Here is a 17,045-nt window from a genome sequence, read left to right on the forward strand (position 1 = left end):
CAGTTAAATCACAGGATAAAACTAATCGCCAATAATTAAGCTCTTCTCGTCAGATGTTTCTTGACCGTAAATCCTAAGTATCCGCTTCTCGGAAGATTATCGTAATTCACTCGCAGACCGCGTGTAGAATTCTTCGTGACAAACTTCTCCTTGGGCGTTATCGCTAATTTGTTTGCAGTACGCACACAAAATATCTCTGCGATAATAGGACTGCCTGAAACTTCTTCTGACTTCTTCGTAATTCTCGTCGTTCCTTGTTATTTCGTGCACTTCTCTCTCTATTCTCTCTCTTTCTCTCTTATCGTTCTTGTTGTCGGTCTATTTATACCTCGCTTTCTTTTACAATGCATCGACATTTTACAATTACGGTCTTAATTAAATTATCAAGCGCTTCACTTTAATTTCTAATTACCAATTCTTATCTTGCCTTCACGTCTGTAACAGTATGTTAATGATTTATTTGATTTGTTTCAGGATGTAAATGGTGTTGCGATGTATATGTATGCAGATGATGCAAAGTTGTTTAAAATTATGAACTCAGATACGGATAGTGTGGTATTGCAGAGGGGATTGAATGATTTGAATGAATGGTGTTTGCAGAATGATGTTAAATTGAATAAAGAAAAATGTGTTGTGATGAAGTTTTGTTGTTCTGTATCAGATAATAATTATGATTATAAAATAAGCTTGCACCCATTACTTTTTGTTGATAAAATTAAAGACTTGGGTGTTATTTTTGATACATCTTTGAAATTTATTGAACATATACATTGCAATGTTAAGAAGGCATTTTCATTGTTGGGTTTAATAAACAGAAATTTTAAAGATATTGATAAAAATGTTTTTATATTATTATATAAATCTTTAGTTAGAACTCAGCTGAAGTATGCAGCAAGTGTGTGGTCACCATGGACAATACGTGAAACAGAAGCGATAGAAAAGGTTCAGAAAAGGGCGACAAAGATGATCAAGGAAATATGAGGACCGATTAAAATTTTTACAACTGCCAACACTAAAATACAGACGAATAAGAGGTGATTTGATAACGATGTTTAACATGTTGAATGAAAAGGACCAACGAAGCTTGCCGGAAAAATTGAAAGCCACCAGACGAACAAGAGGACATGAGATGAGGCTAACAGCACTGACATTCCATACGAACTTAAGAAAAAATTATTTTGTTAATAGAACTATTAATATTTGGAATAATTTGAATGATGATGTTGTTAATTGCAGTGATTTGAATGAGTTTAAAAAAAAGTTGGATGATTTTCTTATGAATGCTAAATTTAAATACGACTGGAGAGCGGAGTTGAAGTATGAGTGCTGTTTATAGATTTTGGATGATGGTATAAATGTTTGTTTTGACATGATTGTCTTTAAGAGAGGACGATATATATGAATGGTTGAAATTGGAATTTTTATGAAGAAATGTTTGCGTATATATATATAAAGTTGAATTAATAATCGAAGTTATTCTCTTATATTTTTGTTTGTTTATTTATTTATTTTTTTTTGTATGATCTTTATGTATGAACAGAACATATTAACATATATTCATGTACATTATTGTTTATGTGTTAAAATTTTATAGTTAATTTTGTGTCGCGGGCATAAGGGACATTTTGTTTTCGCCCATGTTTTTTCTCATAATAATAATAATAAAAAAAAGAGCTGCGAAATTTAATATGCATAATATTGTTAACTATCTCCTAAATTTGGTAAAAATCTATTTATGCATGAAATTTTTCTAAATCAATGCCGTTGTTATTATATTTTGAATATTTATCGGTTCCTATTATACAAATTTATTTATCTTTTTCTCCATCAAAATACGGCCTGGATTTAAATAAATTAATAAAGATATTTAATAATTAAATCTAATAAGATTTAACTCAATCATGGAGTCTGACCAATTTTGACCCCACTCCGGCACACTGTCTATAATTACTTATTATATTTTATACGAAATTTCATTGAAAATTCAAACTCTTCTGAGCCAACAAATCGTTCCACAAGACAGCAGATGTAATGCGGTGCAGTTAAAAAGATAAAAGCGAATGATAGACTGAGTAACATGATCACACAATTTCTGTCGTCTTGTTTCCTGCTCTGCGTTGATACGTGTGCTGGTTTCAAATTGTGCTTGCAAACTTTCTCGAGAGCAACTTGATATTTGCTATTATCTGTATATAATTATGTAGTTGATTGTCAAAATTTAAACCTTAATAGAATATTTGTTTATAACTTAATACATTTGTAATGACTATTTTTTTCAACTCATCTTGTTTTTCAACTCTCTCAACTATTTCAAATTGGTGACGACAAATGGCGGACGTGGATGGCTGCGAGGTCCACAAAATCCTCTCCCTTTTGGCCACCATAATACGTCTGATGATCATGGAATTAAAAATGATGATAGCTAAGGATGGAATAAATGAATAGAATACAGCGTCAATCCAGAGCAAGTGAATAAGCATAAATGTGATGTGATTTTCTGTAATGGTGCATTTTTTTACAGGACACGTCCTGAAACTTTCTGTTGTCAGTTCGTAACTCGATGATAAGAAATGAAAATCCTGTGATAAAAGACGTACAAAGAAATAAGTTAAACATAAGTGAACCAAAAAATTTAGACAAACAAATTTATTTTTTATCTACATTTTTCAATTAGTTTGAATGAAAAAAATAAGTACATGTGTGTTTTTAATATAAATCACATTTTTTATATGAAGAACTCATTATTTATAAAAAAAAATGACCAAATTAGCCATTTAACACTATTAGCAAGAATTCAAAACTCTCATTGTCATTTCAACTTACTCTTAATTCCTTAGTCCAAAAAAAGTGAGCATTCAAAACTGACGCTAGCACCGACAACATCACGATCACCTAAATAAATGATTACAATTACAATAATCGATTCCATTACCGTCTTGATGTAACAAAACATTATTATACTAAAAATAATGTTTAGTAATTAAATTACGTATTATGTTGAAATTAACTCTTATTTGTTACTGATGGACAACTACGAACAATGCATAGCGTTTGTTAAAATAAAAATTTTTTATACAAGCTCCTCGTACGGTGGAACCGTCAATTCAATTTTTGACAATGCAGAAATGGGTAGCGCAAGCTCATAATTTTACATTCTCTCAGATTCAATGATTTGGTACAGTCAGGTCGATCATAAAATCATTGAGAAGTTATCGTTATTCAGGAATACGCAAGAGATTTTTGGTCTAAATACTCTGATTTGCCGAATTTACGAGAGCATATTCGGACTCAATCAAGGCCGGATTAACTAATAAACAAACGCAAGTTATAGGCAGTTTAAAGGACCAGGATTAGACACAAATTATCATTTTTACTCGCTGGTTGCTACTGGTTAAAAAAACACCTCGAACTGTTGTTTCAAATATTGAGAATTTATTCACCAAAGCTTGTCAAATTGGAGGTAGCCTCAAACTAAATTGCGCCATCATTACAAAACGTACGGCACCAAGTAACTGAATCGCCGATGAATTATTAAATTAAATTAATTTATTTAAATGTGTTAACTAATTAACACAATTTCATTGGGAACGTGCAAGTAGATAACATTTCAGCTCAATTAGACAATGGGAATTACAAGATTTATTAATTAATAAATAACCTAATGAACGTATGAAAATGATATAAGCCTGGTAATGGCACAACTAGCGTAAAAGTACGATAATACGGTTCTAGTCAAATTCCTTTTAATTACGTTTTATTACGTTTTTTCTGTCATTTGTTAATACGGTTTTAGTAAATTCTTTTAAATTATGTTTTATTATGCATTTCTGCTAATTATTAATTTGAATTTTTAACGTAAGAAAACTTATTTATACTAAATGGCAATTCCTAATTATGTTTATTACATATGTTTGTTAAGTAAGTGTTATTTAGAATTCCATTAAATTTCAATTGGTAGTTATAAGCTAAGTGTAAATGTATCAAATGCAAAAGCTATGGAATTTTATAAAAAAAAACAATTGTTAATAGTTAAATAAATGTTTTAATGAATGAATAAACAAACAAATTAAAAGCGAAACAGCCATTGAGCCAACCTTCAGAGCTACCTTCTTCCGACACATGAATGCAGCCTTCAGTGGATAACAAACAGCGATGAACCTTTCTACCGTAACAGCCACTACCAACCAAACTGATAGATCACCCACAGCGTAGTTAACAAACCATGATCCTTTACATGTCAAAATCGACCAATCTATTAGACGAAATTTGTTTCCATATTCAATATATGGAATTAAGCACCAGCACGTTAATGATAACGTATCGAACATGGACAATACAGACAAATACGAAGACATGGATTTCTTGCGCATATTTTTACGAAGCAGAACCGACAGGGAAAGAATATTTCCTAGGACACCAAAAATGAAAATAATCGGATATACGTAGGTTAAAATGACTCCATCAATCTGAGCACTTGCCTCATTGCCATTTTGAACGTTTGATAACTCACTGCTGTAAAAAGAAGTTGACTCAAAATGTCTATAATCATATGATTCCACTGAATTTTGATGTCCTGCTTGATAATTGAACATGTTTACATAATTATTGGTGTTATTTAGCTTCATGTTTCCCGTATATAGGTCGTCATAATAATGATAATAATAATAATAATCTTCTTTTTTTTCTTCATAGTCGTTGTTGTAATCGTTTATCATATTCAAAATTGTTTGAATAACCATTTTATTGAAATTCTCGTTTATAGGATTTTTACAAGAATCAACAATGTTTTTTCTAGACATAAAATCGATCAACTCATCCTTAGTGTGATTTTGTGTAAATTTCCAAAGTTGTTCTGTGAGGTCTGAAGGTAAGATTGAGTTGTCCATAGTTAGGCGGCCGTTCGCGATGGATAATTCCAGCAATAATGTTAAGGGTTGGTTGAGTTTGTGATGTTTGAAATGTTCTAATATGACGTCTCGAAGATGTTGCAATGATTGTGGTCGACTGATATCTGCAACAATGATGATGTTGAAATTTGAGATGCTTCGACTGGAAGAGTGATGAAAATATTATAGATAATTTGTTTAATCAAACGTAGCTCCCGTGCCGATGCAATCGTCGAAATTTATTTGTATAACCTGGCTAATGTAGCAGCAGTTGAGGCGATGATGATGATAATTTATAATGTTGATCCTGTTATTAATTAATTAATTGTTAAAATTACTTGTTTCATAAGTTGAAATAAAATATTTCATAGACAGAATTTTTTAAATTGATTCAAATAATTTTTGCCAGCACCCCGTGAGGAAATCTATCTATCAATCACTTTATTGAGAACTGAATATTGTGGAGATTATATAAACAATTTCAATTCAATATATCTGGGACGCTAATGAATAATTAAGAAAACATCAGCTGTCAGACACTTCCTAACTTTATCTTCTAGCTTAATAATATTTATTTGTAACAACTTACGCAACATACTATATGTATGTACGTTATGAATAAAATTATAAATTGTAATTATTATTAATATGAGCGTAATTAGTTAGTTGGATAAAATAATCAGAAGATTGCGAGATGTGTTTCAATATTACTGCGTGAACAATTATGTACGATCTGTTGCTAAGCAGGACACCAAATCATGTGATGCGATCATCTTCCTGGTTGCAACTGCCACTTAAACTTATCATCCATTGCAAACCGTCTAAATGTGCCAATTCACTTTTGCAGTCTATTTAAGTCTAACATTTTTTACATACAAGTTCTGAATTTATTATATTGAAATTTTTGACCACGAGCAAGAGTTAGATCAACAGAATCTCAGAATAGTTCACTAACCTATACAAACATTATTTACTAACAATCACATTCAAATTCTTAACTGAATCGAAATAATCAGTTGCTGCTGCGTCTTAATCTTGTGGGAGATGTGAACGAAATGAACAAAAGTATTCCCACCATGCCATCACGGATTCACCAGACGAAATTTTAATATTAATCTGAGAGTTGAGTTACACATTATCTCGTGGTTTGATGATACTGTGAAATATCATTAGAAATAAATGACGCAATGTTTTATTAACGTTTTACTATTGTTCATTTCCTGTAAAAATATAACCTCTTCTTCATTGAACACATTGAACACTTAACAATAAACAAGTTTAATGTAGTTATTTTGTGGCTTGGGTGGTATACCTTCTCACACCCCTCTATCTGGATCCGCCACTGATTTATTCAAGGCAACACCTGACTAAATGTTATTAGAATCATATTAGTAACCTGAAAAATAAATATTCAAACATTTTTAGAGATTGTAGTAAGATTTTAAAATATAATATGAACTATGAAAGCAACAAATATGGTAATGACGTTCATTAGACTAAACCAGCGTTGTGCAACATTTTTCAATGGAGGGCCACTTGTTCTTTACAAGACAGCTGCGTGGGCTAGTCATCTTCTTAAAAAATTATGCCATGATAAATTTATTCATGATTTCATGTTGCGGTGAAAACATGTATGTATATATATATAATCATGAAGATTTTTTGAAGCATTATTTTAGTTTAATTCAATATAACAATTTTGAACATTTAAATTTATTCGCGATTCTAAATAATAATGAATACACGTACATGTATGAACTATTTAAAAAATTGAACTTTTGCACAATTTATTGTTAGCTTTAACAGAGGTAGTTGTGAATCAAAGCTGACCAGTCAGATGTTCATCTGTCAGATGGCTTCTGATCTATTTTTCGTGTGTTTAAAAATATGTGAAAGTTTTTGTCTATTGCTTTTTTATTAAGAATAATATTTATTGAAAATTTTTAGTTTAATACGTTCAGAATTAAATTTAAGTAAAATTAATGATAAATGACTCTTTTTTTTTGACAATTTTTAACAATTTTGAAATTTATCTCGAGGGCCACTTAAAACGGCTTGGCGAGCCGAGTTGTGACCCACGGGCAGCCAGCTTGTACATTTTTGTCTGTTATGAAATTTTGTATCAGGTAAATTTTATTAAATTGAAATGAAAATAAACAAAAATAAAAAGAAAATAATTTAAAAAAACCCATTTCATGAAATCTACAACTCACAGCCTCTATTTGAATGTTTAAAATTTAATACCCAGTACTTTTTTTATTATTTTAATAGTTTTACAAATATATTAGGTTTCGTTATAAACAAATTTTTTAAAGTTAAAAATATTTGCTGTTGATCAAAGGATTAAATAGTTTTAGATATTTTTCACCCTATCCGAACAAACGAACCTGCTAGATTATGACGACCCTCGCTAGCCTGTCATTAGTTTGTGAAACGGCCTTTGCTTAAGCGTGGGCTGCAGCGAGTATTCGTTAGAATTTGGAAGATGTGGCAAAAGATGAGCTGTCTCAGTTTCTGAGAAATATTCCAATGAGGTCTAACTTTAACAAATCAGAACAATAAAGTTAGACAAAACTGTTCAGCTACATATATTTCAACAAGCAAAATGAATTATTGCGAAACGGGAGCCACAGAAACTGTGTGTAATACAGAAAAAACAGATTTGTTAAATTAAAAATTTTTATATTATTTTAAGTTCATTACTCTATATTCAACTTCATCTCAACATTGTCATAACCATCATCCGAGCCGTCTTTTTTTTTTTTTTTTTTTTTCAAAAAATTTAGCATTGAAAATATTTCACACTATGATCTTCCAATGAGAATTTGATTTTCCATTTTAATTTTATCACTTTTAACATCCATCTTTTATTAACTCTTTGGCTTTACATTTATATTAATTATATTAATCAAACAAACTTAAAATTTAAGTAACGTTACTTTATTTCACGTTCGTATCAACATATATTTATCAAGTCAATGAAAGACATATGCAGGAGTGTTTTATATCTCAAAATATCAACAATTTCTTTCAGATTAGTAATTTTAAAATAAGAAGTTACAAATTTATCAACAATGATAAAGCTATTATTTTTGCTGTGTATTATTATTGTTATTAATATTATCCAATCGACGGAGCACTCACGACACGCCCATTCTCATCCACAAATATCCTGACTCTGTTGTATCTTTTATCAGCAGTGATTGGGCGGCCGATCCTCATAATGATCACCTGGCGTGATAATTTTTTTTCATTAAATTTTAATATACGTATATACGTAACAACAATTACTATTAAAACACAACAACAATAACAACAACAACAATAAAAATAATAATAACAGCGCTAACAATAATGAGTAACAAAGCTGCCCACAATTTGATTTTCAAAAACGGTGTATATATATAAATAGAACATGAATTTTAATATATATATATGTATATATATCGCATGATCGATAAAGCAATTAAAAATATTATTTGTGTTAGAAACGTCATAGAAATTGGCGCTTATGTATATTTTCGTGAGCTTTTCTAAATTTATTATTATATTGCTATTTTAATATTTCGGGATATATATATATATATATATATATATATATATATATATCAAATCAAATCAAATATTGTATTTATATAGCGCCAATTATAATTGCTTCTCATCAGCGCTCTCCTCGTATGAAGCATGTTGAAAGCGAAGTCATCATCGGTTGAGATCACTAGGAGTCACCAAATAGGTATGTCTTTAGATGTTTTCTAAACTCAACTAATGATAACCCGGATATACGTAGTTCGATAGGTAGGCTGTTTCAAAAAATAGTTCCAGCAACTGAAAAATCTCTATCTGCTGTTTTCATATTCCGATCTCTAACATACAGCGTGTTTGAATCAGCAGACCTTAGACGCCCATGTGATGACATAGATGAAACTCGAATACACTTATCTTCTAAATATTTTGGAGCCAGGCCATTCAAACTTTTAAATACCATTACACCCAACTTGAACATGATTCTTTGTTTAACACGCAGCCAATGCAACTCCTTTAGAATTGGTAATGCATGATCAAATTTTAATTTGCGATATATCATTCTAGCAGCCTGATTCTGAACCTTTTGAAGTTTAGACAACAGTTTATCAGCTATGCCATATAGAAGACTGTTACAATAATCCAATCTAGAGTTGACGAAAACATGTACTAATAGAGTCCGATTTTGTGACTTGACGTAATTGACGTAGTTGGAACATACATTTCTTAACCAATATACTTACTTGTGGACCCATTGTCATACGGGAGTCCATCACAATTCCCAAATTGGTAACCATTTTACTGAAACTTATATCAGTCATGCTGATGTTAATCGATGAAGGTTCAACCGCTGACGTTAGTTGCCATGTACCAGCCAACATGAACTGAGTCTTAGTCTGATTCAACTTTAGCCTACTTTGACCCAGCCACGAGCCGACATCAGATATAGTTTTTGTCAGTTTCTCTAATACGGTAGGCATCTCATCTGGGAAACATTAAACGTAAATCTGCATGTCATCTGCGTACCCATGGCAATAATAACCATCTTTATTCAGTAAATCCAATATCTCTGCAACGTACAAATTAAAAAGAATCGGTCCAAGAACAGATCCTTAAGGCACTCCTGACGTAAGTTTCATTGGTTCCGAGAAACCACCTGAGTAAGAAATCCGCTGAGTCCGACCAGTAAAAAATGATTCGAACCTCGTTAACGCAATCTTATTTAAACAATAACAATATTTCAGTCTGTCCAGCAGGATTTTATGATTTACAGTATCGAACGCCGAACTCATGTCCAGTAATGTCAACAAAGTTACTTTTTGTACATTAACTGCTGAATAAACATGAGAGAATATATCCGATAGAGCTGTTTCGGTCGAATGAAACCTACTGTATCCAGATTGATGCAAAGGCCAAATACCATTTTTATTTATATGATTATTTAAAACTAACGTTCTATAATTTTAGAAACGAAAGACAAATTTGACACCGGCCTATAGTTTATCAGATCTGATTTATCTAATCCTGTCTTCTTTAGAATTGGCGTGACAATTGAATGCTTGCAAACCTGTGGCATTACACCCTTCGTTAAGAACATGTTGATTTGTTGATTAAGTCCGTTAAGTAAACAATAAAACAGTCAGCATATTCTTTGAATACATGCATCGGTATTGGGTCGAGTGAGCATGACTTCGTAGGTGACGAATTAACAACTTCAGATATCTGTTCTTCAATCAACTGGAAAATTAAAACATTCAGTTGACTTTTTGGTCACTTTCAACTTGTCAGCAAAAAATTTTTTAAAATCATCGGCGCTATGCATTGAACCCACTTCATTTTCAACACTTGTCTCTTTTCCTAATAATTTATTAATCGTTTGCAATAAGTATTTGGAATTATTTTTAAATTGACATGTTTTCGCGAACCAAAAACTCCTTCGTTTCACTGAGTAACAAACATTCTTTTGTTTCATTGCCAGTACCCAATCAACTTTATCATTATAACAACCAGTAGTTCTGAACCTTCTTTCTTTTTTTCGACATATTTGCTTAGCCTTTTTGCAGTCACTGTCAAACCACGGGGCAGTCGGGGCTTGTTTCCATCGAACTATATTTATATATATATATTTATATACTTTGTCAATCGAGATAGTACTTTGTTTTTTGTACAATCATAATCATCATCGATAAATTAATTTAAATTAAATGAACAGGCGGCGTTTTCCTTTGTTGTTTTGTTAAAAATTATAATCATGATCGATATTAAAACGTCGGTATCCGAAATTTTTTTTTGATGTGTTTTGTTGACATCGCAATGAAGTTAAAAAATATTATTTGTCTTAGAAACATCAAAGAAATCGGCGGTTGTGTATGTTTTCGTGAGCTTTTTTACATTTATTATTAAATTGCTATTTCAATATTTCACTATTTGTTTTGGTTTCCCGACAAATATTTGTTCCGCTGACACCGAGACGAGACGCGGGGCATGGGAGGGGACGAATTTTGGACTGTTCCGCCCAATTCTTGACGGTTGGCAACAATGGAGTAATAATATTGACTGATTAGCTAAATTAGATACAATGAGCCAAATAAATTATCACCATGCTGAAGCCGTGAAAATGTATGCTGCATAATTTAGAAAATTCAGGTTTGTTAAATCAAAAATGTTAAAACAACTTTTCGAGAATCATCACGTCATGGTTTATTTTTGTTATTTATATTCTGTTTTCAATCTTCATGTCAATTTTGATATTAAACATTATTTCCAAAATAAGCTTCATGTTAAAAATTTGCATTATTTTTTCTAAATTCAGGACGTGTCCTGTAAAAAAATGCACCATTACAGAAAATCACATCACATTTATGCTTATTCACTTGCTCTGGATTGACGCTGTATTCTATTCATTTATTCCATCCTTAGCTATCATCATTTTCAATTCCATGATCATCAGACGTATTATGGTGGCCAAAAAGGAGAGGAGACTTTCAACGATTGATCGATGCATGGTTTTTTTATAATTCAAAATTTCAATAAATTGTTTCAAACATTCAATTGGTAATTTGATATTAAAAAAATAGTTCCTGTGTAAAACTTATTTAGTATCATTGATAAAATTGTTATTTTGGCTGTGTTTTTAGTCATTATAATTATTAATTAATTAATAATAGTAATAAAAATATTATTGTTGTTATTATTTAGCCTATGTTAGGAGCCTTTGTGACTCTCCCAAATCTATCCACGTAGACTCTCACTCTGTTGTGTCTTAGATCAGCAGTGACTGGTGTGCCAATTCTCACAATGAACACCTGGTGTCAGAATTATTTCTCAATAAATTTTAATATACTTATTGATAATTATTAATAATAAAATACTACTGCTGCTACTACTACTATTATTATTAACAGAAGCGCCGACGGTTGCAGTGTTTGGATGCTAGAAATATTTGTAGTGAATCTTATGAACCATATTTACTGTGACTTGTCACAATTGTAAATAATCATGTACATATTATATTATTACTAGTAGTAGTAAATGTATATAGCGTCCTTTAAAACTTTTCAAAAGCGCTGCTTAAATCGTGTGGTTTAATTTATGAAAACGTAAGTTTTTAGTTTTATAAGGAATTGTGTAAAAGTTAATCCAGGTGTGTGTAAATTATTCCAAACTGTCGGACCAGCGACAGAAAAATTCCTCTTTCCTACAACCAATTGTGTTTTTGACACCGATAGAAAATCCTGACCATCTGAATGTAACTGAGGACGTTGAACAAGTCTAATCTTGCGTAAACGCAGGTTAGATAGGTAACTTGGACTGACCGTTCAAACATTTGAATACCATAATGACAATTTTGAATTTGACTATTTGCTTAACAGTCAGCCGATGCAGGTTCAATAGACCATGACTAGCATTGTCAAACTTCAATCTACCCGTAACAATCTTAGCTGCTCGATTTTGAATTGACTGTAGTTGACACATTATTTTATTAGAAGTTCCGTAGAAAACACTATTGCAGCAGTTTAGTTTAGAATGAATGAACGCATGAACCAGGCATTTCAATGTATCTTCATCAAGCGAATTCAGACCTGTCTGAATCTTGGTAATTGAAACGAACATTCCTTATTAAATTTGTCACATGATGATTTTTAGGCATATTTTCATCAAACATGATTTCCAAATTATTGACAGATGAACAGATATGTCAAAATAGTTGACACGAATCCTTTGCAAATGTTGCTAGCTACCGACAAACAAAAGCCTCGTTTTACTCTCGTATAGCTTAAGTCTGCTGTTTATGATGTATATGACACATAGGATCCATAATATATATATTATATATATATATATATAATTGATAAAAATCACAGCATGTTCGGTGTTAGTTAACTTCCTATTTAACTTTTCGAATTTTCTAACGCTTGATCTTAAATCATTTTTAAGTTTCTTTTGTTCAAAACCAAAAGTTTTGTTTATTTTATGCATGATAGAGTAGAAAAGATTTTATCGGTATTCCTATACCATTTTCGGTGTTCAAATTAATAAATTGTGTTTGTGCTCAGATGCTCAAATATATACATACTGTGCCTCTACTTTGTTGATTCCTTGTTTGTTTAAAGTAAATACTTAGTTTTACAATCTTCAACTTTGTAAAATATAACACTTTTACGTGTTTTCATTATCGATAAAAATAACACTTTTAATGTTTCATTATCCTGTGATTCCTCTGTTTTTAAATTTTTCAGTAGGAAGAATTCAATTGCCCGTTATTGAATATTTATTATCGGATGTCATAGTTCTCTGAGTATTGACTCGGCTAGTTGTTATTGTAATATAAGATTTCAATATTGTGGTCCAAGATTTGTCTAGTAGTTTTAGTTTTGTGCTTCTCTTGTCTTCTTGATAACTTGGTCGTCGTCATACTAATATATTCAGAATTATGGTGCCCACACTCACCAATATTACATTTGAACAAATATATTAGATGGCTATGATCCATTATCAATCCCGGTTTACTAGTGCAGTTGTGTTTCATCACAAGATTATTGTTTTTGTTTGTTTATTTATTAGAGGCTGTTTTATGTTGATAAGAATGGCTTCGGCTAATTTCAGATGAGAATGGCTGGAACTACAGTGTGTATATGATTTTGATGTTGTTGTCCCGGATTTCTTGTGTAATTTCAACCTTGTCAGATGACTATGTTTTAAACCTTGTTATGAACCACTGCACTCCTCAACATGGTTCGACTTTAAAACGTAACCGTCTGATATATGAATTTACATGTCCGCTTGGCATCTGTGCGCATCAGAATGCTTCATACATCGGAGTAACTACAACATCGCAAACCAGAAGTCTAACCATGCACAAAAGAGAAGGTTCTATAAAAACACACTTAGAACACCCACATAATATAAAAATTACAAGAAAAATCCTGGGCATGCACACGCACACACGAACGTAGCAACTAGCCAGCCAGGGAACAATCATGTTCATGATGTTGTAATTATTATAGTTGTTTTATGAGAAATCCCTGGTAGTCACTACTGGCGTATTTAGTGTATTCATATAAATGCGAAAAAGGTGGCAAAAATGCGCGATAAGCAAGAAAAAAATGTTGCCAGCCTAATTTCGGGTGCACTTGTTGTTAATCGAGAAAAAAATTTCATCATTTTCGGCCCCACGTCAACGTTGTCCCGATTCGCCCCAGTGTGATATGCTGATTCATGTATTTTATTGATGATACCTTTGTTAATTACTCAAGTGAGTGTCGTAAAAATAGCACATAATAATACTAATCATGAGTGGATTTAACTATAGATTCGGCCAAATTCACGTTAATCATTTGGTTACCATAAAAAGTGGTTAGGGTTAGTAGTAGTAGTAGTAGTAATAAGTAGTAGTAGTAGTAGTAGTAGTAGTAGTAGTAGTAGTAGTAGTGGTAGTAATAGTGGTAGTAGTAGTAGTAGTAATAGTAGTAGTAGTAGTAGTAGTGATAGTGGTAGTAATAGTAGTAGTAGTAGTAGTAGTAGTAGTAGTAGTAGTAGTACTAGTAGTAGTAGTAGTAGTACTAGTAGTAGTAGTAGTAGTAGTAGTAGTAGTAAAAGCAGTTATAGTAATAGTAGTAGTAGTAGTAGTAGTAGTAGTAGTAGTAGTAGTAGTAGTGGTAGTAATAGTAGTAGTAGTAGTGTGGTAAAAGTTTTGAGTGGTAGCAGCAGCATTAGTAGATGTAGCAGAAGCAGTAAACAACGGTAGTGTGTTAACAGGTAGTTGTTATCATAGATAGCTAGTAATAACACTGGTTACTTCAATAAAAATAAAGTAATTTTTACATATAAATCCTTTCTTTCCTTTTCTATGGCTGCTTTCGCTTCTTCTCCAGTCTAATATATTTTACAGGGAAAAATAATTTATTTAAAATGAACAAACAATAAAAAAATGTTATATTTAAATTTAAAATATTTAAAACATCCTTAATCCAATTAAACTCATTAATATAAGCTTGCGATAATTAATAAAAGAACTTTATGGTTTTAATATTCATTTTATTTTTCTCTACCTTTCCAACTAATTCTGGCCATTTACTTTTAACAGCCAGTGAAAATCTGAAATAATTGAATAATAATATTAATTAATTTGGAATATTGTAAAAAAAAATTTGAATAATTAGAACAAGTCAACCAGTTCATGTACTTGGGTAACTCAACTGATAAAAAGGAATTGACAAAAGAATATTAATTATATGAACATTTGAAAGAAATTAGGAAAAGTAGTCCTATGTATCAAAAAAAATTGAAGAGTAATGGAAACCTGAGTGTTTTTATACATTGCAGCTTGCATGCGAAAGTTGGACAAAAAAAGAAGCGATAAGCGATTGGAAATGTTACAGAAAGTGGTTGGAAAGTCATAATAAACCATTATAAAAAGCAAGCAATTAATGAATAACATCACGGTACAATGAAATGATGCAGTGACGGATCTAGACAACTTTTACGAGGAGCCAAAATTTTCAAAATGAAGCGTTGACCGGCCGAGAAGATATAAAAAAAGTTTAAACTTTTACCGGTGACCGAAGGGGGTCAAAGTTCACATTTTGACGAGAGACCAACATTTGTACAAAAGTACATTTTTCGTCAAAACCAGAACTTTTTCCGTTAAAACAATGAGTTCTCCTCACTTATAAAACAAATACAGATCACAACTGGGTACCCCTCTTCCCCAGATCCGCCACTGAACTGCAGTAGGGATATTGATTGATTTGAATTGGCCAGTGATAGAAAAAAATTATGAAAGTTGATAGAAAAGGTGGGCATCATTGTGTTAATTATAATTGTCGTATTAAAATAACTAATTTGATGATTTAATAAATAAATAAACATATGAATAAATTTTTTAATTAGTTAGTTATTTAACTAATAATTATCTAATTAATTAATCGATTTTGTTTGGCATTATTTTATTAGAGTACTCTGAACCCATATAAACTATTATATCATATATGATAAGAAAAATTGTTTGCATGTGTGTATGATTTCCTTTAGGAATTAATGAGCTTCAACTCAAATAGTAATTAATCAACAGGGTTAGTAAGATCAAGAGTTTGTACCACGTTAATATTCGTGAATCAGGTGATGTGATTGTATGTACGGAAGCGCTTAATAACCGGCAACTTTACTGTTTGGAAAACGATTTAAACATTCTATCATAAAACAAAACTCTAAAAATGACAAGGCCTATGTAAGGATTTATGTAAGGTTTCTGAACGTTAAATTCACTTTAAATATATTACGGCCGGTAATTGAAAACTATTTATATTGATTGCAATATTATACACCTTTTTTAATATGCTTACATCGTTTCAATTTTTTTGTGATAGCTTCGTATATTTCCATTCGTGACAAAGTTTTTTAAAAAAATTACGTGACTCTTATACTAATGCGGTAGGCTCGCGTAGGGAAGCAATACCCAAGGACCGGCCATTCATATATTCATAGATTAAAACATAAAAGTGAATTCAATGCTTTAAAACCAAGACCATGAAAAAATAAATAAATATTATTAACAACATTATAAATGATAAAATAAAATATAATATAGACCTGGCCACCAGCACAAGTAACCCGAGCACGATGCACGAGGTGATCTTCAACATGATAATATCGACCGCACTTCAAATTATTATTCCTTATTTCTAATGTTAAGTTGTCGGATTTTTCAGTGAATGCTTGTTTTTATAGTAAAACTCTACTATATATATATATATATATATATATATATATACATAAATATATTTTTAAATCATATTTATATTATATTATATAATATAATATTATATTATATTATATTATGTTATGTTATATTATATTATATTATATTATATTATTTTATATTTTGTTATATTATATTATATTATGTTATGTTATTTTATGTTATGTTATATTATATTATGTTATATTATATTATATTATATTAAGTTATGTTATGTTATGTTATATTATATTATATTATATTATGTTATGTTATGTTATGTTATGTTATGTTATGTTATATTATATTATATTATATTATATTATATTATATTATATTATATTATATTATATTATATTATATTATATTATATTATATTATATTATATTATATTA

At 30.7% G+C, this 17,045-nt stretch overlaps 1 protein-coding gene across 1 annotated transcript; it reads right to left on the reverse strand.

Annotated features, from left to right (window-relative positions):
• Nucleotides 1-4,022: 4,022 nt before the first annotated feature.
• On the reverse strand, nt 4,023-4,592 carry HELRODRAFT_69644 (hypothetical protein; the record flags this gene model as incomplete). The annotated part of the gene is made up of 1 exon (XM_009030604.1): nt 4,023-4,592. The coding sequence occupies one exon, from the start codon at nt 4,590-4,592 to the stop codon at nt 4,023-4,025; it is 570 nt and encodes a 189-aa protein (XP_009028852.1).
• Nucleotides 4,593-17,045: the final 12,453 nt, after the last annotated feature.

Source organism: Helobdella robusta (assembly GCF_000326865.2).
Source record: "Helobdella robusta unplaced genomic scaffold HELROscaffold_7, whole genome shotgun sequence".
Lineage (NCBI taxonomy): Eukaryota > Metazoa > Annelida > Clitellata > Rhynchobdellida > Glossiphoniidae > Helobdella > Helobdella robusta.